At 40.4% G+C, this 24,794-nt stretch overlaps 1 protein-coding gene across 4 annotated transcripts in view; it reads right to left on the minus strand.

Moving 5' to 3' along the window:
* Positions 1-24,581, minus strand: part of LOC117820902 (chemokine-like protein TAFA-1) — a 47,076-nt gene extending 22,495 nt beyond the window's left edge. Inside the window, exons 1-2 of one of the 4 annotated variants that reach the window (XM_034694847.1) lie at positions 24,175-24,581; positions 22,744-22,882 (exon numbers count right to left, since the gene is read on the minus strand). In XM_034694847.1, the coding sequence (XP_034550738.1) occupies positions 22,744-22,882 (139 nt within the window). In that variant the 5' untranslated portion in view covers positions 24,175-24,581. Of the gene's footprint in view, positions 1-22,743; positions 22,886-22,956; positions 23,017-23,056; positions 23,283-24,174 lie in introns of those variants that run through there. The other 3 variants (XM_034694844.1, XM_034694846.1, XM_034694845.1) reach the window with 3 other exon arrangements.
* Between the last annotated feature and the right edge of the window lie 213 nt (positions 24,582-24,794).

The raw sequence follows: 24,794 nt of genomic DNA on the forward strand, positions 1-24,794 counted from the left end.
AGGCCTCCACATTTAGTTATACTGCATACATAAATAATACAACAATATTCATAATCCAATAATCCAACCTATTATGATTCAAAACCCTTGACCATTTAAGGAAAGTTTGATTAAAATACTTGTTCCCTCAGGACTTGAACATGTGAGATAGTATTTCTGGGCCGTCTGCGGAGGATAATGTGACACGATCAAAAATCCCAGACCTCCAGCTACTGAGAGGACCCAGTAGTGAAGGCTGATTTCATAACTTCATCACTGCTGTATATATTTTTCTGTTATAAAACAGTCATTTGAATTTTAAATGTAGAGTCAGAGAAAAAGTCAGCAGTCAGCCTAAAGTAAAAGTAGGAAGTGTCACAATTAAACCTTGTGGTGGGATTGTCTACTCAACTGTTGTTTTCAAGGTCAAGGATGAATAACATACCTCAATACCAGTCATTATAGACTCAATTGTCAGCCTGTCTCATGGTTTTCTCATTAGCTGCAGCTATAGAACGCTGTCAGGATTGTCTGTCTTACTCTCACAACTATGGAGCTTTTTCATTGTCAGGAAAAAGTTGTCACACTCATGGATTGATTGCCTCGATAGTAATGGTTATTTTTCTTGTGAATGTGACAATGTGCGGCTCATCTTTTCCTGTACACTAAAAAACACTTTTAATAAAGCAAGAAGGATACATTGTACTGTATATAAACAAATACATATATAGAAAAATATATATATCTTTCAAAACATTAGGAGAGCTGTTGTCTGTTTTGTTTCCTTTTTTCTGCTTTGTTATCATGCAACAAAAAGATAAGTACAATTTCCATCTATGCATAAACCAAAAACTGTCTTAGAAATAAAATGACATGACAGCTCCCAGAAAAGTGAGGCCTTCACCCTCTTTTGAGTGGCTGCAGCGTAGGTAATAAAGCCCACCCCTTCCATGTAAATAGATGGGACATTAGTCAAACTTTGAAATCAAAAACGTGTAAACCGTTATTCTCAGACATGGTTTCTGTTATTATACTTCAGTTTTATCATGCTAAGTTACATCCAAAATTATTTTTTTCTGAGGACTGTAGTTTTAGTTCGTTACTTGATGTCATGAAAAGGGGGTTTAACGTCATGATTGACAACTCTGTTGACAAACCGTCTCCTTCAGAGTACAATACAGGAGAAAAGGAGAAATGGTGCTCATGTGCTTCCTTTACAAAACAAAAATTACATATGTTTTAAATGACAAAACTGTCACCAATCACATACTTCCATGTTACCTTAACATAAGGATAGATGCTAAAACAAACCAGTCTTGCATGGACCCCAGCTTCTCCTCACCTGCCACACCACAACCTACTCGTAAAATTCCACAATTTTCCAAAGTTCTCTTCTTCATTGCGTCTTCCTTACCTGGCCTAAACTGCTAACTTCACTTCTTGACACTGCCCCTGTGATTTACAGTGGTACTGCATACTTTTTTCCTTGTGCATAAGCTTAAAAAAAAAAAACATGCAAAGAATTACAAATTAAATTAATGCAAAGTATGGACAGAGCGCTCAGTTCGTTTCTGTATACAAATCTATATCAGACATTCGGCAGAAATGAACCTTGCCACTGAAAAAAGTCAACTCTCTGAGATCATACATTTTTGAACATTTTCATCTACCTCTGCTATTTGGTTGATACGTTAAATGTGCATTAAGAAAGAGGAAAGGGGGAGACTTAAATACTCCAGCTCCTGTGGAAACCTCTGACTCCATATGATTTCAACAGCCTAAGATGTCCTGCCCCAAGGGGTATGTTGGCTTCACTTGTACAGTGGGAAGAGGTGTCCATTTTTATATACAGTAAAAACCTGCCAGGCAATAAACCCAATTCTTAATATGTTTCTCCCTTTTTTGAAACACTTGAGATATTAAGTATCTTGTTTTGAAATGTATATGAGCCCAAACTCATATACCACCAAAGAATCACGAGAGGGTTAATTTAAGATGTGATCCAGACTCATCTTGACAAAATCTCAGTCTTTGCCTCTTTTTCTATTTACTTCTCTTCTGTGCTATTTTTGCTTGTCATAAAGAGACTTAAAGACACTTTGATAACTGCAAATAAAGATGTAACAGCATGTTGACAGTTGCTGTAAAATAAGTTGAACCATGAAAGTGAAATAGCTTTGTGAGACCTAACAAACCCTCTGGCACTCACATAAGTTCTCACAGTAGGAGATCTACTTTATTCAAGCTTATCACATGAAAATCTGTCAAAGCACTTGAATGTTCTGTTATTATCTACACAAACAACAACACCTTGCATGAGCATTGCAGTCCCTGGATGGAGAGCAGCACAATGAATCATGCTTGAAACCAACAAAGCTGCATTAAAATCATATGAGTTATTGACAGCAAACCTGGATGAAAGCAAATTCTGGTAAATCGTGCGTGACTTGAATGAGTATTGTACTAATTCTGTATTTCAGTGGGTCTTCAGTTCTGTCTGTGCTAATGATTGTGAGCAGAGTTCACGTGGGACCAGTAAATGCTTCTTCCAACGTGATGAAACAGCCATAGCGCCCTGGAAAATGGTCAGTCCATCTCAATAGAAATGTCACCACGCAATAAGTATGCAATGACTCGCTGTCTACTGTAATGAGCTCAGAGTGTGCGCATGTCTCTGGAGATGCTGATAGCAAGTATACCATCTGAATGGAAGCATTCTCTGCCATCCGTTTCTGGCATTTGACACTGTGTATATGACAATATCTAAATACAGAGATTCCAAACCAATCCATCATTTTGTTGAAATCTAATCTGAATGAAATATGTATGCTTAATGCATGCAGCATATGACTGATGGGTAAGCGAAGAGAGTAGTCGCTGTTTTACTCTCTACAGAAGCCAAATAGAAAGCCTAGGGGACTCAATTTAGCAAGTAACCTGTCTCTCTCCTGGGGCTCCGGATTCCAGTGACTGGCAGCCAGTGGCATTATGTGGACACTTTACTGACTCACACTCAAGTGCCATGAGACAAATTATAGGAGGTAATGTACAGCGAGAAGGTTGTTATAGTTTATTAATACTCAGCTTGTTGAATGTACAATTGAGACTGGTCCAAGTTCTGCAACTGGATGTCTTACTCAGTTCCAGGCTGTGTTAAATTCTTGATTCTGATTGGTTAAAACTACATTACAACAGTGGTCAGTTCTAAACAAGAAAAGCAGCGCCAGGGGATAACTGATCACACGTCAAATCAGATCAATCTGCGGGAAGCAGTTACAGGACATATCAGCTCTACCTGTTGACACTGTGGCAAAATTGTTAGTTTCCATCCCGGGCTGGTCTTAAGAGTCAGGGAAGAATGACAGATATGAGTCTGACTGACTTTTACCATAAGCGGCAGGGACAATACAAGTTGTGACATTTGCCTCATTTGTGTTTAAAAGTGTGTCAACAGCAAAACTTGTCTATGTTTTAAGTAGTAGCTGGGTAATAAACGTGATAATAAAAGTGAGCAGGTTTTAAATGCAGATTAAAACCCTTTGAGGTTGAGACTAGACCCTTCCATTTCAACCTGGGTGAACAAATGTCAAATATAAACAGTCAGGTGGGGAGAAGAGGTATTTGGGTTTAGATTATAATGTGCAATACCCTAAACCCAAATACCTCTACTCCCCACCTGATATATATTTGACATTTGTTTTATATTATTACTATATTTACATTGTCTTTTATACATATTTTCTACCCATTTTATTTGCATTTATCACATACACCTTCAGGAGCAGTGCTTCTTATTTCATTGTACACCTGACCATGACAAATAAAGGCTATTCTATTGTATTCTATTCCATTCTATTCTATGGTCCTGCTGTTTCTGTTGTGATTCTAATTTGCTTGACTATCCATTTACTATATGTTTATCTCTAATATAGCAAACGTTTGCCTGACTTAGCACACTAAATTTTGACATTGGGTTTTTTACTACGTGAAAAAAGTGATTAAAAAAAAGAGCAGAACAAATTCAGGTAGAGGTTATAAGACACAAAACTGTCTGTAACCTTGGAAATTAACTTAACTGAAGAAAAAAAAAATTAGCCAAAGTGGTGTTTCAATTTAGAGAAAGAAAACTAAATGTGAATAGACTCTGACAAAGCAGAAAAACTAAACCAGGTGCTGTTGACCTCTTCACCTTGCTTTACTTTACTATCAGTGGAATTGGATAATAACAGCCAAGTTAGTTCATTTTAAAACATCTCCAGAGTTAACTTTAGTTATGGACACGGCTCTAACTGTTGACTTTTTAGTAGAAGATATAAATGATTTTTTATAGCCATGAAGTAACTTCTAACTCAATATTTCAATTGGGAGAGACATGTGAATTAATTAAATCTGCGTATTTATTTTACAGATATGATGTGAAATTGAGTTACTGTCATAATCTCTGTGGTGCTTGAACTCTACATGGAGATAGGGTGTCCGAAGGGTGTCTGCCCTGAGCTTCAGAAGAATCTATCCCCCCATGGATTCCTGACACTGGTGGTTATGGGGGTGTTGGCCAATGATGTCATCTGAGACTGATGATATGATAAACTGTAAATAGTAGGCTGAAATGGGAATATGTCTGATGATGTTGTTCAAGGCTGATGAAACTGTAGGACTGGGTAGGGGTGGGAAGGTGGAGGCTTGCGGGTTGTCACTGTGATTTTCTACCTGACACAGTTGCTATTTTTACGCCCAGCACCTGTGTCAGGCACAAAGGTTGCATGTTGCTTTCTTAAGTAAGCATACAGTGTCAGGTGCCACAGTGCTGTCCTGGTATTTAGAGGACACATTTGTAAGATAGTAAGAAGAGCATAAGAGTTCGCAACGTGTATTCCTCTGCTTTTTACAAACAGACACACAGCAGGGCTACCATTGATAAAAAAAATCTCTGTGTTTTTGCAGTGGCATTGATCTTTTTATTGGGACAAAGGACAGAGACGGAAGTATTTCCCCTCATCTCCAAACATCATGTTACTTCTTTTGGTGTGGTGTTGATCTAGGGATGCCAGTACACAAGGACTTGGTCACTGCTCTTTCCTCACACACTTGCTTTACCTCTGCCAGTACAGCCGGAAAACTACAGCCTGAATCGTCACCAAGCTCTCCATCATCCCATGTGCACTCTCTCAATAACACATGCAGACACAAACACTCACAAAAGCTCACACACATGAAGCTCCACAGCCTACACAACAGGACATTAGTCATCAATAGATCCAGTGTGATACTGTCAGCATGCCCCAAGTTTTAAATAACTAATGAAGTTATGCTGCTGTACCTTGTGCGTATATGCACACGTTAGTCTGGAAAGCCTTTGATTGGGTTTGCTGTGCAGAGGAATTCTTTCAGTGGAGATAACATCAATTCATACAGCAACAGTGAATTTTATAGTGACCCTTTTTTGCATCTTTAGGAGAACAATGGAAGAAGGGAATTTTTTTTTTAAGTTATATTTTTGGGCCTTTTTGCCTTTATTTGAAAGGACAGCTGAAGAGAGACAGGAAATGCGGGGAGTAGAGAGTGGGGGAAGACATGCAGGAAATGGTTGACCGTCCAGGAATCGAACCAACGACCTCTGGGACGAGGACTGTAGCCTCTGTATGTGGGGCACTTAGACCGCCAGGCCACTAGTGCCCCAAGAAGGGAATTTAAATATGCCAGCTTAAGTAGAAGGGTGGAGTCGCCATTTAAATAGCAACACGCCAGCCTGCAGCTGCACTTGGCTCTTAGAATGAATGACACTCTGATTGGTTTGACTTAAGTTCAGTCCCAAGAATCACCATTTCATACTTGAGGCACTTAATCCAACCTCTTTGTGCCATGTGCCTCCGTTTGTGCCCAGATTGTGTGCCACTTAACTGGCAACATGCAGTCAGACACGCCCTGAGTCACCTTGTCCTTTGTACTTTTGACCGTACACTTCTGATAGTTTAAATTGAGCACTATGTGATAACAGCATGAAAGGTACTTTGTCTCACTTTTCTCCTTTGGTTTCCTACTTACCAGACAGTGTCTTACAGAAGATTTCAATAATTTGACTGGAATCTTGGATCGGAATTGAATTTATATATATCCAAAAAAGTATTTACACTTGAAATGAAAAAGTCCCCTTTCAACAGAAAACTCCTGGGCCTTCTTAAATTAATTTTTTCCCCCCATTTTATCACTCATATAAAACGGAATACTTTCATTGATGCTGAAGTGAGACGAGGTGACCAGGTCCCTTCAAATCCCTCCAGCAACTGACCGAGGTTTTCTGCCTTGTCACTGTCAAAGTCTGGTGACGTTTCCTTTCCCATTCACCATTTTCAAAACATCCCATCCCATGTTTGGCTTGGTGTTTACTGCATGTGCCTTCTTCAATTTGGTCCATTTCTCTGTACTAGCCTACAGCTTTTTGTGCGTCAAAACCTGTCTTGATTTTTCTTTGCTGTTTTCTTCTCTTTTTCTCTCCACTGTAAACAGAGCCATGCTAAATTTACCAAACTTCTTTCTGTGGATTGATATGATTCAGAGTCTGTGAATGGGATTTTGGTCTGCAATAAAGAAACAGCAGACCTTAAAATGCTGTAATTGACCAATCAGAGTTGAGCACTCAGCACAGCCATGTAATATATCCTAACTGTGTTGCATCTGATTGACTCCCTACAAGCACAGATTCTGAGTCACATTCCCATCCCTTCAAAGTCCCCATTATCTGTGTTTAATTATTTTGAAGCCTAAAAGTCATTTAGAAGAGACAGCAGGCCCGGATCTTCAAACCGGCAGCAGTCCTTGTTCCAGAGCAGCATGCCTGTCACCTTTTAATAGGAAATGCATCCAAGGTGACCCATAATAGGCTCCACTTCCTCCATGCATGCTCTCCCTCTCTGCAGACATCCAAGCCAGCAGGCTGTACAGCAGTTCTGCCGCTGACAGGAAATGGGAGCGGCAGATTAGAGAATGTCAAATTAATGCAGATGGAAGACAGTGAGAGGCACAAAAACGTGTGACTGCGTGGTGTCAAATTGAGTGACTATTTTTTTTCCCCCCACTGCCTTCTGCAAAAACATCTGAAGTCCCTGAAGTACTGTTGTTATTCTCGACATAAATGCCGGGGTGAAAGTGAGTGACATATTGCTCGATAAACTGCGAGACAAATTTGTTTTGAGGCAGGAAGAGAATGCAGAAGACTTGGTGTTGGTGTAAACAATTAAAAACAGCTTTGGTAAAAAATTAAAATTCTTGTAAGAACAGGTTTTATAAAAAGCCTTAGATAGGTGTCAACACAATGGGATTGAACACACTGGAGGTTTTTCCTTGAAGCACGTGTGTGTACTAAGTTTACACTCATGACTGCATGTGCTCACTGGAGAGAGGAATCAAAACCACTTACAAGAAAAACTATGCAATGCTATTTTAAACCAAGCACTGTCCATGACAAACAAAAGCACAAAGATTCATGGAATATGGCTGGCGGGTTTTGACAGCGTGTCACACGAAGAGGCCTTAAGATTGGTCCTGTGCAGCCGTCCAAAAAAAGAAAGTGATACTTTATTGAAATGCAAAATGACTCCTCACAGAGCAGAGCTGCTGTTGTTTTAAGATGCATGAAAACTGCATGGAACAGAGGAAGCAGGGAATGGTAGTGAAGGGGGTTCTTTGCATTTGCATGTGAGACGTAAAGTGTGTCGTCTCATCTGTCAAACACACAACAGAAGCCTGGGACGCTGCGAGACGAGTCCTGATCAAGGACATAAAAGCTATTTTGACTCTTTGCAAGACCTGCAGATGTAAAACAACCGTGGTTATCATTTCGTCATAGTTAAAATGTGTGGCTTGAGGAGCATGACAGCAATTTAGAGTAAAGAACAGCATCTTTCATGTCAATTAAACACAAATAATCAAAAGCCCTTTACTGTGGTTATTCTCTTGGAGCACACATCTTTTTTAGAAATGGGCAAACAGAAAAAAATTGCGATGTTAAATTATGTCTCCTGTCAGTGTGATGTCATTCACTTTTAAATGTCACGCTGTTCCTGTCAGTCATTTCAGCCCTTTTCCCTCGCCTGGCAAACGTCCAGAACTGGTATTACATATTTTTAGATCGCCTGCTCTGATGAAAGAGTTACATTCAGCGAGAAGAAAAGGGAAACAGAGAGATAGAGTGGTGGCAGGCAGCCTTTAGAGCAGCTGCTTCGCCTCTGATGTGACTGCTGGCCTCTCACTGATGGCAGCTGTGTGCCAATGAGCTTGCAACATGTAAACTGTGTAATAATGCACATTACAGAGGGCTGAATGACCTTTCACGCTATTTGACATGTGCTCCGAAGGTTCGACGGCGGTGATTATGCAACACCTGCAAGCTGGAATTGGCAGGGACGGGTCTTTATGTATTCACTCTGATACATCAGAGCTGATTGTGGCATGACATGATCAGCATTTTAATCACTTGGATGAATACTGGTATAGAACGCATATGGAGAAATACTTCCAGTTCCTATACAACTGGCTTTAATGTAGACATTGGAGATGAGTTTTCTTTCACTGACTGCTTCATTACCTTTAGTAAATTACAAGATCCAACATCAAATCATAATAGGACACTTTGGAAAGCTATGATATTTAGTCATGTATAATTGTTGTTCAACATTAAATGCATTTAATCTCTATTTTTTTTGACATTGTAACTTCAATTCCATCAAATAACAAGAAACAGCATGAAATCATGAAGGAAGCTTTAAAAGATCAATATTTACACACAGATTTGTTTTAACATGTGATGCTTTTTTAATTGTAACATACATACACAACAGGTGAGGGATTATGTATAGTGAACAAGTTGTTATAGAGCAGGGGTTCTCAAACTTTTTGGGGCCAGGGACCCCTTACAGATGAGAACATTTTCCAAGGACCCCCTCATAATTGTAACATAAATTAAGCACATGCTTACTACCATTTGCTTTTTGGAACTATTTGTATTGTAAAACGTATCAGACCTGTTCCATAGTGATAAACACATAACACTTAAATTTGAATCATGTAAATACCACTTGTATACTTTAAAACAGAGGGTCATTTCATTCCTTGTGGACTCAATATGACAGCATTTATACTTTTCAAGTAACTGATCTTAAAAGCTTTCAAAAAATGAACAGTAGCAAGAGCAGACCCGAGCCAGTAAGCAAAGCAAAATAGCAGCAGGAACAGTTGTGAGTGACTGGAGTGATGTGTGAATGAGTGACACATGACAGATTGATGTTAGGGTCACAATCATATCAATTTCTATTGGTCCACAGCTAAATAGGGTGGGAGTAATGGGCACAATATGCTGGTTTCATTGGCGCAACTGGTTCTCATCTGTATATATGCTGTTTTTAACGACACAGCACAATTTAATAATTTATTTGAAATTTATTATAATTATTTCACGGACCCTGACACTATGGTTTGTGGACCCCCGAGGGTCCCACGACCCCACTTTGAGAACCACTGTTATAGACTCGGTGGGCAGGACTCCGATGAGAAGTGTAAAGGTCTTGCCTCACCCTGAAGGGGTTCAGATCACTTTCATTTTCCTGTTAATTACACGACTAGAGAAATACACAAGCTGACACAAAATATTGATTTAACTATGATTCTCCTGATTGAAAAATGATGTAGTTATATGGCTTGAAAAACACAATCCATTAGATTCCACAGCTGGTAGCATTTCTATGGCAAGGATATACTCTCATCAGCTTTCCGACAGGTCTAACTTATGTTCATCTTAATGTTTTCATTCATTAGGTCAGTGATTTTCAACCACTGTGCCGTGGAACACTAGTGTGCCGTGACAGATCGTCAGGCATGCCATGGGACATTTTCCAATTTCACTTAATTAGTCCCAAAAAATATTATTCATATACTGCAAATAATTTGCCATGTAGTGTGTCTGTGTCTGCAGTGTAGTGACTGGTGGAGTAATTAAATACTTGTGCATGTACTGACCTTGTTAATTTAAGACAATAGAATTAATGATGCACGTGAGAGGTGTATGTGACAAGAAGTAGGCGTAAAACAGTGATAAATATTCGAAAAGGAAAAAGGAAAAATCCAAACTGGGCCCTGGACAAAATTCTAACCTGGATGAAGAGCGTAATATGGGCGGTGGAAAAGGCAACTTTTATGAGAAAAACTACAACGGTGTCTGCGAGAGCTCTCAAAGCTAGCTACTTAGTAGCTGAACTCGTAGCCAAATCAAAAAAGACATCCACTGTGGCAGAGACATTAATACTACCTGCAAAAGCTATTGTATATAAGATGCTTCACCCTGACACAGTTAAAGAAGTGGCCAAAGATCCTCCCTCAGATAAACAGATTCATAAATTGAGACACTAAATGTGTTATTTTGTAACACTTTTGGTTGGTGGTGTGACTCGGGATTTTTTTAAAGTAAGAAATGTGCCTTGGCTCAAAAAAGGTTGAAAAACACTGCATGAGATAAAGACTAAACACTCGCGTTTTCAACTGATGCATTAAATGACAGCAGCACATGGTTAAAGTCTTCTGTTCCCCAACCCTAAGAGTCAGATTTTGTTTTCCCACTACCAGTTATTTAACACTGTTTTAACACTTCAAACTTTGAAGCTATAAATAAAACACCATTGCTTTGAGGTACTGATGAATTAGAGTTAAGTACTTCACTCAGCCGGGTAATAAATCATAGCTGAAATCCCTTAAAAATGTATATCATGTTTTTTTTACTCATTATAATTTCACTTGGCAGAACGTGAAATGTTTCAGTCAATCCATCCATCTTGTTATTCATATTTAACAAAATGCATTTTCCCATTTTTGTTCCAGTTCTTCACACCAGTTTCCCCTCAAAAAGGTAATTGGATCTGTAGTGTAAATATGCAAGAGGACTTGTGGCACACGGAGGAAACACTCGAGCAGAAATCAGCAATAGAGCCAGATAAACTCAATATTAATTACTTTGCTTATTTCTCCTTCTTCCCTCCCCCTTGGAACCAATTAGAAAGTTGAGATGCTTCTTTTCGGTTTAATGAGGTCTAAGTAATGATAATGAATTTCATATTCCTGCCAAGCATTTAAAATAGGCGAGTGAAACCACAAAGGCATTGCTGTATGAAATGATATAAAGCATAATTCCCATTCTGAAGGAGTATTTCTTTCATTGAGAAAATCAAAAATGTGGGAAATGAGGTCCCATTTTCACCACTACAAATACAGAAGATGAATTAATAGAAGCAGTTTACCTCCACGCTGATGCAATTTAGAGAGAGCGGAGGGGGTTAGTCACATGAAATTACTCAGAATATACAGACCCAGTTTTAAGACTATTCTAAAGTATGATGTGTCCCACAACTAGGTCACTAAATATTCCAAATCACAGCTAAATTCGGCCACAAATAACCAACTGTGAAGTGACAGACATCCTTGTGTGCTGTCTTTAAGGGCAAGACGAGCTGGAGGGCTACCACGCCTTAAAATTCTCCACAAGGACAAAAAAAAAAGCCAAATAAAGGGACGAAAAGATGACTCTGACAATCTAATGTCAGCCACTCACTTTTACGACGTGCTGGTGAACAGAAAAACTAAGCAGCATGGTAGTGTGCAGGGAGAGTGTGTGCTGAAACACTCCTCTGAGCACATTAGACAAATAGTTCTGGACTGCCTGATTTAATATTTACAAACAGTGGGGACAAGAAGCCATCATTAGTTTAACAGTAGTTTTTATTTCATGGGGAAAGTGTTGAATTAAAGAGGAGCCGTGTTGCTCATGAAACAAGGCTTGTGCAGCCACTGACATCAACAATTACAGTGAAGAGTGGTGATGCTGGGATCCTTTCCATTGTGAGGGCTTGTTTTGATTATCTGGCATGAGAACAAAGGATAAAAGGTTGAACTGATGTTTTTTTTTTCATGTTATTAATCAAGAGAAATTTGAAGTGCTGTCACCGTGGCGACACAACATGTACTGGTGTGTGTTATTCTAAACCTCAGTGGGTTTAAAGGGGGGGATTTGAGGTAGAGCAAGCAAAGGCTGAACAGGTAGAGCTCAGTTATAGTGCAGTATGATTCCTAAATAAGGGGTGTTCAATTTCTTATTGCTTGTACAAAGGCGGGACCAGAGGGGCCACCAAACAACTAAAATGACACACACACAAAAGGCACAAATAGAGGGAAATGTAGAACAACAAAGGGATGCAATACAACTGTAAATGGAAGCAAAATAATGACAAAGAGATGCTTTAAAAACTACAAGATGATGCAAATGAACTACAAGTTGTCTCAAAATAAGAACAGGGAGATGCAAAACAACTCCAAAGGGCTGCACAAAGATACAAAATGACAACGAAATTGGCAAAACGACAACAACAAAGAGATCTTCAAACTAAAAAGCAAAAAACTGAGATGCAGATGGGCCGTCACATTTCTTTTTATTAAGAATTAAAATTAAATTATGGTTTTTATGTCACTATTAACAATGTAAAGTCTTAACAGTGTAGACCATTTTGATCACACACTGATGTCCAGTGATCCCTGGTTTATGCGACAGCCTTTGCACTTTTCAGGAGTTCCAGTTTGACTGACTTCTTTGTTTGATTCTTGTCCTGCATGCGTGTGACTAATTGTTCCCTTAGGCAGTGCGCATGTGACTGGTCACAACTTAGCAATCTAAGGACAAGTCTTCTACAATGTTGATTGGTTTGCGGTCAGTTGCCTCCTATTTAGCAAGCCAAGAGTTAAGGCTGATTTATACTTCTGCGTTGAATCGACTGCGTAGCCTACGCCGGGAGTCCACGTAGCTCCCGTACCAACGCAGAGGCCTACCCACGTAGCCGACCTCCTCCAAAATGTAACCACACCATAGAATCGACGTAGACCGCAAGCCCTGTGATTGGTCCACTCAGCTGGTTGTATTTCCCACATTTACAGCTCTACCTGGATCCCGGACATCAGCCGCTCATCAGCCGCGTATTTAATCTCCTCCTCTCTATTCTTCCATGTAATCATGTCTGTATGATAACAGCAACATGTATCAGCTGTAGATTAACAGAACACGCTCTGAATCGCTGTGGGAAAGTAAACAGAGATCGTAGCGGGGCACGAAGCAGGCGACCGACTATCATGGAGACCGCACTGCCCTCAAGTGTTTCGGCGGGGAATCGCTGCGTGACACGGACACATTGACGCACAAGTATGTGGGGCTCATGTCTGTGTCGACCACTGCTGCGTAGGGGAGACGCAGAAGTATAAACCAGCCTTTAACTTTGACTTTACCAGGTCTGTGGCAATTTGCACGCTTTGGAATAGTGCTCTGCTGGCTTTTTAATGCAGTTAACCGCTGACTTCAGGCTGATTAGCTGCACCTGTATGCTTAGCTCACAGGTGATAGCTCAAACGAGAAGTACCTGGATTATATTTCAATTCCATTTGACATAAAGTGCATATTTTGATATTAAACAGAGTTTTTTAAAAGTGTAATGTGCCATCCAAAAGTGTAGTAGTGTTGTTATTTTTCATCATGGCAGCTGAGAGAAGAAGAAAACACTGTGGCAGCTTAACTACAGTGTGCTGAGAGGGACAAAGGAACCAAGATTTTAAAAAGTAACGTCATTTCCAGACCTTAATCTTGTCGCCATAAACATGTTAACATTGACAGCCCTATTTTAAAGAGATACAAAAAGACTGGAAGAAAGGAGCAAAACAGCTTCTGAGGGAGGAAACAAATACAAAGAGGTGCAAAACAAGTACTAAGAGATGTAAAGAAGTACAAAAAGTCACAAAAAATGACTACAAAGACATACAGAGTGACCAGGAAAAGATTCAAAAGACCCATAAAAGGATAGAAACTGAAAATGAAAGGGTAGTTATGACTGCAAAGAGATGCAAAATGCTTATAACCAGATGGAATATAATGAGAGATGTAGTAGGACAACAAAGATATACAAACAGATGCAAATGTTTAAGAAGGAAATGTAACAACATCCAATGGATAGGTGATAATTAAAAGCAGATGTGAAATGGTTAAGAGGGGTTAATTCATGACAACATAGAAATGAAGAAAAGCCACAAAGATGCAAGAGTGACAACAAAGATGTGGAGAACAAACTCAGAAGAGTTCGATCCAATTCAAAGAGATAAAGAACCAAAATGCAAAATTAAACTTAAGCAACCAAACAGAGAGGTGAACGATGTTAGAGAGATGCTGAAATGATGACAAAGAGATGCAGAAAAACAATAAAGAGATTCCAAATGTCATGCAAAATGAGGAGCAAGACGAGGCGCCAAATGAGGTGCAAAACAAGATGTAAAACAAGTACAAACAGCCGAAGACTGACTTTAAAGAGATACAACACGACAAGAGAGAAATAAGGGGAGGAAATAAGGACAGTGTGTCTTGCTGGAGGGATAGGAGCGTCTTCCATGTGTGTGTTGTCTCCTAATCTTTTTTTGGCTGTAGGATATTTGGCGTCACAATTAGCTGCTATTTCTTGATATTATTTTCGATAAGAATGTTTGAATTTCCTTATCTTAGTGAATAAACAACATAAGTATACATAATGCTGAATGTATTTGTGCCAAGAGCCTGAGCTTTAAATGTAAGTATCGACGTGTTATTACTCACAAATGTGCTCCAGTTCTGTAAAAGTGTGCCTCAGTCTGTCTCCAGTTTCTAAACCCAGCCTCCTGGTCTGATTCAGATGCATAATTCACAGTAATTAAACTTTTACACTCATTACACCTAACATCATCATTACACATTAACTAATATGAAAAATTAATGTAATCCATAAACTCTGTTAAGAAGCCACTGATTCATGTTTCGGCTGCAGATGATTCTAAATGTTCAGAGGAATAACTTTCCAGAGAGATAGGATTCATATTTGCAAAAAATCACTGACATGTTTTTTTCTGTTTGCTCCCAACAAGAAGAAAAGTATCTATGATAGCTGAGCTTTGTTTTAGGACTATTTCTGGATTAAAGCAAACTGAGCGTTTTTTCTTTTTTTTTATCAGGACTCAGGGCGTCAGAGTCAACTCTCCTTTAGCGATGTCAGCTGTCATAACAACACATTTAGCTGCTAACTACAAAACAAAACAAGGGGTCTTAAAATCTTGGTAATGACCCCGAGAGGATGCTCCGCTTCCTCAACACAACAAAGACAAAGTGGTTTGAAACGATCAACTAATAATGCCGTTCTGAGGCAAAATGGGTTCCACTATTCTCAGCGGTTACTTAACAGAAAATGTCTCTTAACTGCGAGCTTCCTTTACGAGCAGTCATGAGGATTTCTCCGCAGAAACAATTAGCCAGGGGCTGCAAATCATACATTTATGTTCACATAAACATAAATGTTCAGCATTTAAGCTCATTCCAACCTAAAAACAAAATCATAACAGACTGAGTCTAACACTTGTAAGATGCACCTCATAAACTACAGAACATTTATCCATTCCTCCTCTCAAGTCTCATCCATATAACCTTGGTGATGTTTCTGTTGTTTACAACAATGAGTCGACAAGCCCAGCTCATCTTTTGCCACTTAATCATGACATTTTTAAAACCTCACACACAAACCTCAGCTCTTTAGATACTTGAGGTCTAATAGATTCATTGCGGATGCTCTGTATGGATGGCAGTGTCAGGCCAGACTAAAGTACGTATATCTCAACATTTACTGGATGAATCATCCAATTATTCCAGTGATCCTCTTACCTTTCCTTATGGTGCCCCCATGCAACCTTTTCTCCTTGAAGCTACATTTGCACAATACAAAACTGCTTTTCTAATGCAAACTAGGGAACAGGATTCAATATTTTGCTGTCTGGATTATGTTCAAGGCCCAGGTTTGTTTTTAGCTGAATGAAACACTATACTCATATACAACACTCGACTCACAAGGAGGTTGTTGGGATAGATGGGGAGTGTATAAAGTGTAGGACTGTCATACCAGGGTCATGGCTGATTTCCGGGTCTGTGGCTTTGTCTGGGCAATTAAAGCAATCTGCTTCAGGGATGGGAAGATCAGGAACACCACATCTGAGTTAAATGCAACAAAAAAGTTTCTCAAGCCTTTGGGGATGCCTTAATGAAAAGATAAAACAGAGGAGTGAAAACGGAAATGAGAAAATGGAAATGGCTGTTTTGGGGTCTACAGCCTCTGTACCAAGCAACTTCCCGTCACTAGAAATGAAGCCGACGTGGAAGTGCTTAAAACTGCAGTTCCTCGAGTGTCCACTTGGGGCTGGCTGCAAAAGTCCCAGAGGCCACATAAGGTGCATTTTGACCAAGAGTTCCGTGGTCTTTTAGCCCCCTGAACTACTTTCCCCGGAACTAAAAGGTTCCTGCGCCCCCATTGCTGTCTGCGTTTCGACCGCAGGCTGAAGTCCCGGGTAGACTGTGCAAATCAGGCCAGTGATGTATGGAGAAAAAAAATATCAAATCATATTTTGAAATCTTAATAAAAAACTAAACTAGTATGCATTCCCAGGAACTCCCTCTGTGTTTCAATAACTGTGGAAACTCCACAAACACTGTTACGTTCAACCGAAAGTCCCAGGACCTTTGAAAAGTACTACCCCCCAAGCAGGGGCTTTTCAGGGGGGAGATTATCTACCCCTGAACTAAATTTAGACCCTGGTTCCTCCGGTCGAAACGCACGTAGTTCAGGGGTAAAGTCCCTAGTTCTGGGGTAAAGTTCCTGCGGTGGAAAAATGCCCATACACACCAATTCTAAAGAATCCAACTTAACAGCGACCTTGTAACGCATTTGTTTTTACTAAGGTTACAAGGTTTGTATAATTAGACGCATAACTGACTTGACTGGCAGGCGGGAACACTGTAGCTGTAAGTGAGGAAGTTAAAATACCCGCCTCAACTCTTCCTCTTTGCCTCATGCTAGGTTGACCGAAAGTTAGGATTAGTCAGCATTGCCAACAGGTCGACTGGCATAGGCTTCAAAACTCCTGTGTGAATGTTTGAAATCACTGAGACTAACACTAATGCCACCTACAAGAAACATTAACTTACACATGTTTTTAGCAAATGCTGTTGGGTCAACATTGTTTTCTTAGTCTAAATCTCTGTTGGAGATTTATTTTCTTTCTTTTTTTTATTCATCCATGTTTGTTTTTGCCTTTATTGACAGGACAGCTGAAGCTGAAAAGAGACAAGAAATGTGGGAAGTAGAGAGTGGGGGAAGAAATGCAGTAAATGGTCAACCAGCCGGGAGTCGAACCAGCAACCTCTGCGACGAGGACTATAGCCTCTATACGTGCGACACTTAGACCGCTAGGCCACCAGCACCCCATCCACGTTTTTTTTTAACACTTTCTTTAAGTCAACTAATATTTGAAGTTGTTCTTTTATTCTGTATGTCTTTCTATTTTACTCCTACATTGTTGCCTGTGTTATTGCTGGGCTTTCGTATTGCGTACAGCACTTTGTAAAGCTGGTCTTAAGTGCTACATAAATAACATTATTCCTTGATATAATTTAAATATTGAACGTATATGCAGTTGCAAACAACACTTATGGATTGATGGATGAGTATACCAACTAGTTCAGACATCAGGCAGCAAAATAACAGATATCCACTAGAAAAGGATCAGCTCAGTGTTCAGTAAATGTAATGTGTCAGGACTTGCTTTTAATAAAAGCAGCTTCTCAAAACTTTATTTGCAACTTTGTTTTAGTTTCTAGTTCAACCTCTGTTAAATAGGTTACTGCTTATAAATCCAGTGGTGTTCTGCATGTTTGATGCAAATACTACACTCCTGCAGGAAAGGGTTAACATAAATAGAAAGAACTTTGTCAGTAACAGCCGTGACCCTAACACAGCGGCACACAGGGATCTGCTGTTAACGCCCCTGTTATTAATGCTCTGGGTTTCTGGTAAAAGCGAGAAACAGCTGGTGGAGTCTTGAGAGGGAACGTTGACTAATTAATTAAGCTGAGGGCCACAGAAATTCATTTTGCATTTAAGCGTTGTGACCACAAACCATAGCCCCTGCACAGAATTGGCTGAAAGACTTCAATTAAACATGCTGTATAAACAAATATCCACCAGCTTAGAGGAGCTCTCTCTTATGAATTATTCATAGCCTGGTAGAGGGAATAAATGGGAAATATTGAAATATGTAAAACCTATTTGTAGCTGTGAGCATACAGTGATAATTAGACCCCTGATTGTCCTCAGATTCATTTACTTAAGTATATATTTTCTTCTCAGGGCTAAACAAGGAAATGAATAGTTGATTTCTGTAAAGTATATGATACCACACTGGCTGAACAAGCTTTGCCTCTCAGAGCTCGCTCAGCAAAGGAAATCTGTTTTGAAGTTTATAGAGTTTGTGGTGTTTTACAGAGTGGTCAGAGGTCCTTTCATTGTCACTCTGGCATGTTTAACAACAGCAGCACAAAGTGGGTTTGCCGAGCTCCAGATGTGGGGGGGCCTCGGGCTGAGGCTGCACGCCACTTCCCATTGGCGCTGCAGCCGAGCAGCGCTGACACTAGCGAGACCATGGTTGAGAAGAGGACTATGGGCGGGGAGGAGGAAGATGTATGTCAAAATAATGTGCCTGCAGGATGCATTATATAAGGCTATTAAATTGTCAGTGTCTAAAACAGTGCATGGAGGATGCAACCTTTGTTTGTGACAGGCGAAAATCCATTTTTCATGTTAGTTGCATTGTGAGCTTTAGCAGCGAGTGGTTTCTTTTGTTGAAGCGCATCAAAAAAAGCTCTGATCCTCTGCTCTTCTCTAAAGCTCATGAAAGGGAGACATGAGGGATTTTAGTGGCAATTTTGCATTGGAAAGGAACAAAACTACAGGTGTAGAATATATTAAACAAAAACTAATAATAAAGTGACCTAAAATTGAAAGAAATCCATATTTAAAGGATATTGGAATAGGGTCTAATGGAAGCGAATGGATAAGGGTATCTATAGCTGCTAAATAGATCTATCATCATATGTTTCAGTGTGAGGAAAGGGAAAAGCAGTGAAATTGATATCACACAGTGTTAAGTATTTATGACCCGAGTCTGAATAAATTATAATATACAGTGGATACTTACAAGTGAGTTACTTCTGCTCGTTTCCCCCACTTCTGCTGCTCTGCATATCTCATTATGCACACTCGTTCGCTCACTCGCTCATTCACTGCTACACATTTTGAACAAACCACAAGGTAAAAGGCTGATGTGCACACGGTGCTCAGAATCAATGACCTCTCAGTTATGAACAGTTTGACCTTGCAAAGCCGGCTGTTGGTGGGAGTGAGTTCGCAGGAGAGCAAGGCCACCTCAGGCAGCCACTATCTACTCTTTGTCGTACGCTCTGCTAACACCTCCACATCATGCTCTGCATCACCGATGGCACTATTTCTTCAGCTGGAAATAGACAGCTGCTCCAAACACTCAATGCATCTTTGTTCTTTTGGCAGTCAGCTCTTTATTCCAGTTTTTACAAAAATTCTCACAAGAGTTGCAGAAAAGGGTAATGCGCAGCGGATTTTAATGTTTCCAGTAGATTCCATGCACAATAGAAGTCATTTTTCTTTAGCAAGCAGTGTTTAAAACAATGAAAATCCCCTCTACAGTTTCCTCTGAGGTCGAGAAACACATGACCCCAAAAAAGGCAACATCTCTGCTCGCCACATTACAGATGCACGACAAACACAATCTGTTCTATTTCGTGCACAGTTCACGCTCTTTGCACCAAATAAATACAGCACCTTATGAATCATACCGCAGAGAGAGGAACACCGCCTGCACCCAGGGAAGGCAGAGGGGGAGAGAGAGAACAGCCCAGAGCGTATCTGAGAGTGGCAGGCAGCAATCTGTAAGTAGAGCTGTAGGCTGGAAAACAGGCCGCCTCGTCCGAATCACTGAGCACACACAAGCAGCTATTCAAGGGTCATCCGGCTAATGGACTTCTGGACACACGTTCTGTGCCAATAACTCCAGAGGAAGCATGGAAGAGTTGCTTATACGCTGTCAAAAGAAATTATTATTTAGGGTGAGAAACACGAAGCTTCTGATAAATCTGTAATCTTCCTGTCGCGTATGCCCTTTTCACGCTACAGGTGCTTTTATTTACAACCAATAATTTATCTCAAGTTTGTGTTTGTTGAAAGGATACCAAGATTTGGCTGCTCCCAAAGTCACCACACATGATTGACTTGCTTTTTCGAAACAACAATCCCTCCCTATAGATCTAAATTTCTATTGGCAAGGACACAACTGATCCGCCGCCCTCTGTAATCTCGATTTCCTCTGGTAATACCACTCGCCGTGAACTTGTGGCATTTTCGCTGCCTTTAATGATTGGCCGAATGGTCCGCAACCGACGGCCTCCTTGCCACCAATTCATGACCCGTCAACCCCAATCCTCCTGCCAATCCAACAGGCACACAACACCCAGCACAGAACAAATGTCCCAGTGTCAGAATCAATCCAGACAGGCATCCCATCCTCCTCTCATAAACCTGGCATCTCATTTATCCAGGGTGAGGGCTGGCCATGCTATGGTAAATGGAATGACAGGGCATTTACACTTTTAGTGGCAGAGCCCCCTGAAGGACTCAAATTGTTCGCTTTGGATTCGTTCCTTTCAAAGAGTTACCTGAATGCACACTTGAAATATTAATTCCATTTTCCTTTTGTTGACATGAGACCACTTTTCTCGAATGTGTCCTATTTGTTAGCGTCTTTTTCTCTCTCGTATACATGTGCTAGACAGGAGTAATGAAATGAAGGTGTTGGAACAGGAAGTCTTCTGACTGACATTATTGAGAGTATTGAAAAAGACCCCTTGCTGATATGCAGGAAATAACCGACACCAAGGACCTGCACTCTTCTGCAGCTACCTTCCCTTTGAAGTTCCGACAAGCACTCGCCTTCCTCTCGAATCCTTGGATCATAATTATTTACTATAACAGCGGCTCACATCCGCCTAACGAAATCAAAAGTTTGACGGCAATGTTTCGGTCGTCTTCTATTCATTGCAATTTCACAGAGGCCACAATCACTCAGATCAAATTGAGAAGGAGCAGTGTAGCATGAATATCAACTGAAATAGCTTGAGAAAGAAATGCAAAGGCATTCATTGCTTCTCTTTGTGATCTCTGAGCTCAAATTGTCATCTTGTCCAGTGACTTTTCAAAGGGTGGAAGGGGTAGCATTAGCCACCTGAAATCTGCTTGAGATGTTTAAAGTTTAAACCAACAGACAGCTTGAGGTAAATAAAGCTCCTGTAAGGGGTTTTCAGCAGGCTATGAAGCAAATTGAAATTACTACTGAAGCCTCTTTATGTCCTATAAAAGCAAACATGACCACTCGCATGAAGACTGATTGCTACTTTGTGGTTATTTTTAATGTCTTAAACTGCTGCGGTGGGGTAGATGCAGGGCGTAAAATTAACACCTGCCAGTGGCTGATGGAAAATGTTGTATTAAATGTGAGGTTTTGTTTTCATACTATCGCCCATCTCTGCCGACTGTCAGGCTATTTTGACCCTCGCGGCACGCTGTACTTGTGTCGTGATTTGGTACGTCGGGAACAGCGTGACGTCAGCTACTTGAGTTCTATTCATTCCCTTTGCTTGAAGAAGCATGGAGGGAAGAGCGTTATGAGGAAGATGTGGTGACACATTCCCGGTGCGAAGCCACCACAAACAAAAAGGATAAACAAAGAGGCAGGAGACCTTTGAGAAGAGGAACAGACAACTAAACGGAGTAATGTCACTATATGACATTTCAAAGAAAACTGGAAAATTGATGAGGCTGGTCCTATTTTAAATAAAATAAGGCTCAATTTTTTTATTTGGCCTGTGAAAAATATTTTTGGCCGGTACATTTTTGGAGGTCACTAGCCAATGGCAGATAGGTGTCAGATGACATGATTCCCAAAATGCTGCTAAAACAGCTTTTGTTTTACATTTCAATGGGATATTTGATGGGTGATACATTCTGTAATGTAACTGTAAAACCCAGCAGAATTAGTGTTACAAGCACTACTTTTATGCATGGGGCAAGATCTGCAACAACCCTCATGTCCACAGGGGGTGCCAAAATCAACACAAACCAAAAATTCCCCACATGAGCTTTGTAGAATTAAACTTGAAATATTTTTTTTCTGCCTCTGTTTTATTATTTTTCCCCTACAAAATGTTTTGGACCGGGCGCAGGTTTAGCTTATTGCTTAAATCCTGCACCCCATGAACAGAGGGTATAGTCCTTGAAGCAGCCCTGGTTCAATTCCAAACCCTGGACCTTCCCTGCATGTCATTCTCTCTTCCAACTTTCAAACTCCCACTGTCCTATCTACTGACCCCCTCCCATTGATGTAGCATCTGCATTATACCTTCTTGTTTGTAGTTGAAGAAGGTATAACAAATTTTGAATAACACTACCATCATGTCATTCCTGCATATGTCAGTGAGTTGAGGCAACCCAGTCTTAAAATTCTGGACCCGCCCCTGGTGCTCCCAAATTCAAACCCTAATAAAAAAACATACAACGTTACAGTGTGCTCACTCAGTAATTTTAAGTTCATCCCAGCTTAATATATCAGTGAATATGATGACTTCATACAATCAAAAGGAAACATAAACCCAGGCTCGTGACAATCTAATTCAACACATGAGCAGCCAAACCCATCATCACCTCTATAAAAGCACCTCAAGTGTCTTTGGATATATCATTTATGGTGCATCTGAGGACTCACCAATCATGTGGATGGTGGTTCGTCCAGGCCGCGTCCCATGCTGCTGGATGGTCTCGTAGAAAGTGGCCTGACACAGCTGGATGGCCGTCACACTGACCCAGAGGCACAGGCAGAGCAGCCAGGACATGACAGGACACATCTGCTGAGGACCGGCAGAGGTGGAGTCAACGTACAAAAAATACAGCATGTTCTCAACCTTTGACCTTAACCCACCTAATGTTTCCAACAAATTCAAGCGAACGCACACTTTCAGAGTCATGAGCAAAATAAAAAATTAACACCAAAAAAGAGAAATTTCAAGTTTTTTATTTACAAGCACTCAAGCTTATAATTGGCCTTATCGCTCTTCGGTGGAGTTTTAGTCATCAAATTTATCATTAGCATGATTATATAAGTATGAGTTCTTCACTGTTTCCTCCTCCTAGTTTGCCCTGTCTTGTCCCTGAGCCACAACGCTGAAAATGTGGAGTGATCCCCGGGGAGTTTTTCCTCCCATGCAGCAGAGATTTCCCATGACAGGCTGACTCCCTTCAACTCCTGAGCTGTGCACCCGCCTCAGAACCAAAAAAAAAAAAGAGAAGAAACTCTAAACTTGAAGAAAGATAAGATTTTGTGAGCAGCTGTCTGCCAAGGCTTTTCTGTATCTGTCATAGTAATGTGACAGTGACACAGCAGTAATGGGAATCAAAAGCCTTGTAATGTTTCACCATGCTGTTTAGATAAGGAACGAAAAAAGAGATATAGAACGACAGCCAGGAATGCTCCTGGTCATAGAAAGAAGGAAATCTATGAGGGAGAAAATACAAAATGCTTCAGCCCTGAAATCATTTCACAGCAGTTTTATTTGCAGCAGAAAACTGCCAGAAAGAATCAGGTTAGTCACCATCTTTTCAATTGCATCACATAATATCCGCTACAAAGGCGTTAGATAAATTTGAACTATGCTCTTTTCAAATCACATTTGAGCACTTCTAAAATTGTCAATAACTTGTATTTTGCAGTGCATGCAAACTTTTATCAAACCCCAGAAAAGAAAGATGTGGCTTATTTCAGTTAGTCCTATTAATGTTTTAAGAAAATGAATAATACAATTGAATTGCAGAGTACTTCTCATGCCTTGCACATGTTCATTGTGCTTTCCAGCATCTAAGAAAAACACTAAAACAGAGCAGAAAATAGAGACATGGCTCTCAAACATTTTCAATGAAATAGCAATTATTGTTGAAATCAATCTGAATAATACCAGGGAATAAAAGTACATAACGATGTTTTCTTTTCTTAACATTATGCTGTCCAGGTTTGACATTTGAAATTTAAATCCAAACTGCTTTCACGGTTAATGTCTGATTTGCCATTTTTATGCAAAATGCTAAATCTCTCGACAATGCCATGATTTATTTTCTGCCCAGAGTGGAAAGAAGAAAATCTTACCTGAGCAACCAGACAAAGAGTGTATAAATATCTCAGCAGAATGACATAAATCCATCCATAATGCTGCTCATGTTGATCCCATCCAATAAGTCTTGAATTTGGCTCGAGGAGGGAACTCCACTGACTCTGCCTGCCTGCTCCACACTTTGATAGCAACAGTCCAGTGATTCAGAAATGACCGTCAAGCCGGAGTCAGGAAATAGATTTACAGCTCTTTCAATTCCACCTTTGAAATATCACTGCTCCCCCCGAGGAGCTGTTCCCACTGACACTGAATTCATTTGCCCCTTCGCATTTATAGGCACGTGCAGAGTGCTCCTTAATTAACTGTAGTGGAATCTCTTCTCTCACCGTCTGCATCCTTCCAGTGAGAGGCAGCCTCTGAGCAGCGGCTCTTTTCTCTCTCTCTCTCGCCAAGTCCCCCCCTCAGCGAGCACTAAGAGACAAATGTTCCCGTACAGCCTGGCTGAGTGTAAAGACTGTATCACATGTCTTAAAGCCAGACTGCCTCTGGATTAGATGGCATGGTGGGAGCTCCACCTGATCATATGCTTCTGAGAAATGCAAATCAGGGAAACTGGCACCACATGTTCAACAATAGTACCAGGAACGGCTCCCTG

This window comes from Notolabrus celidotus, chromosome 11, assembly GCF_009762535.1.
Source record: "Notolabrus celidotus isolate fNotCel1 chromosome 11, fNotCel1.pri, whole genome shotgun sequence".
Lineage (NCBI taxonomy): Eukaryota > Metazoa > Chordata > Actinopteri > Labriformes > Labridae > Notolabrus > Notolabrus celidotus.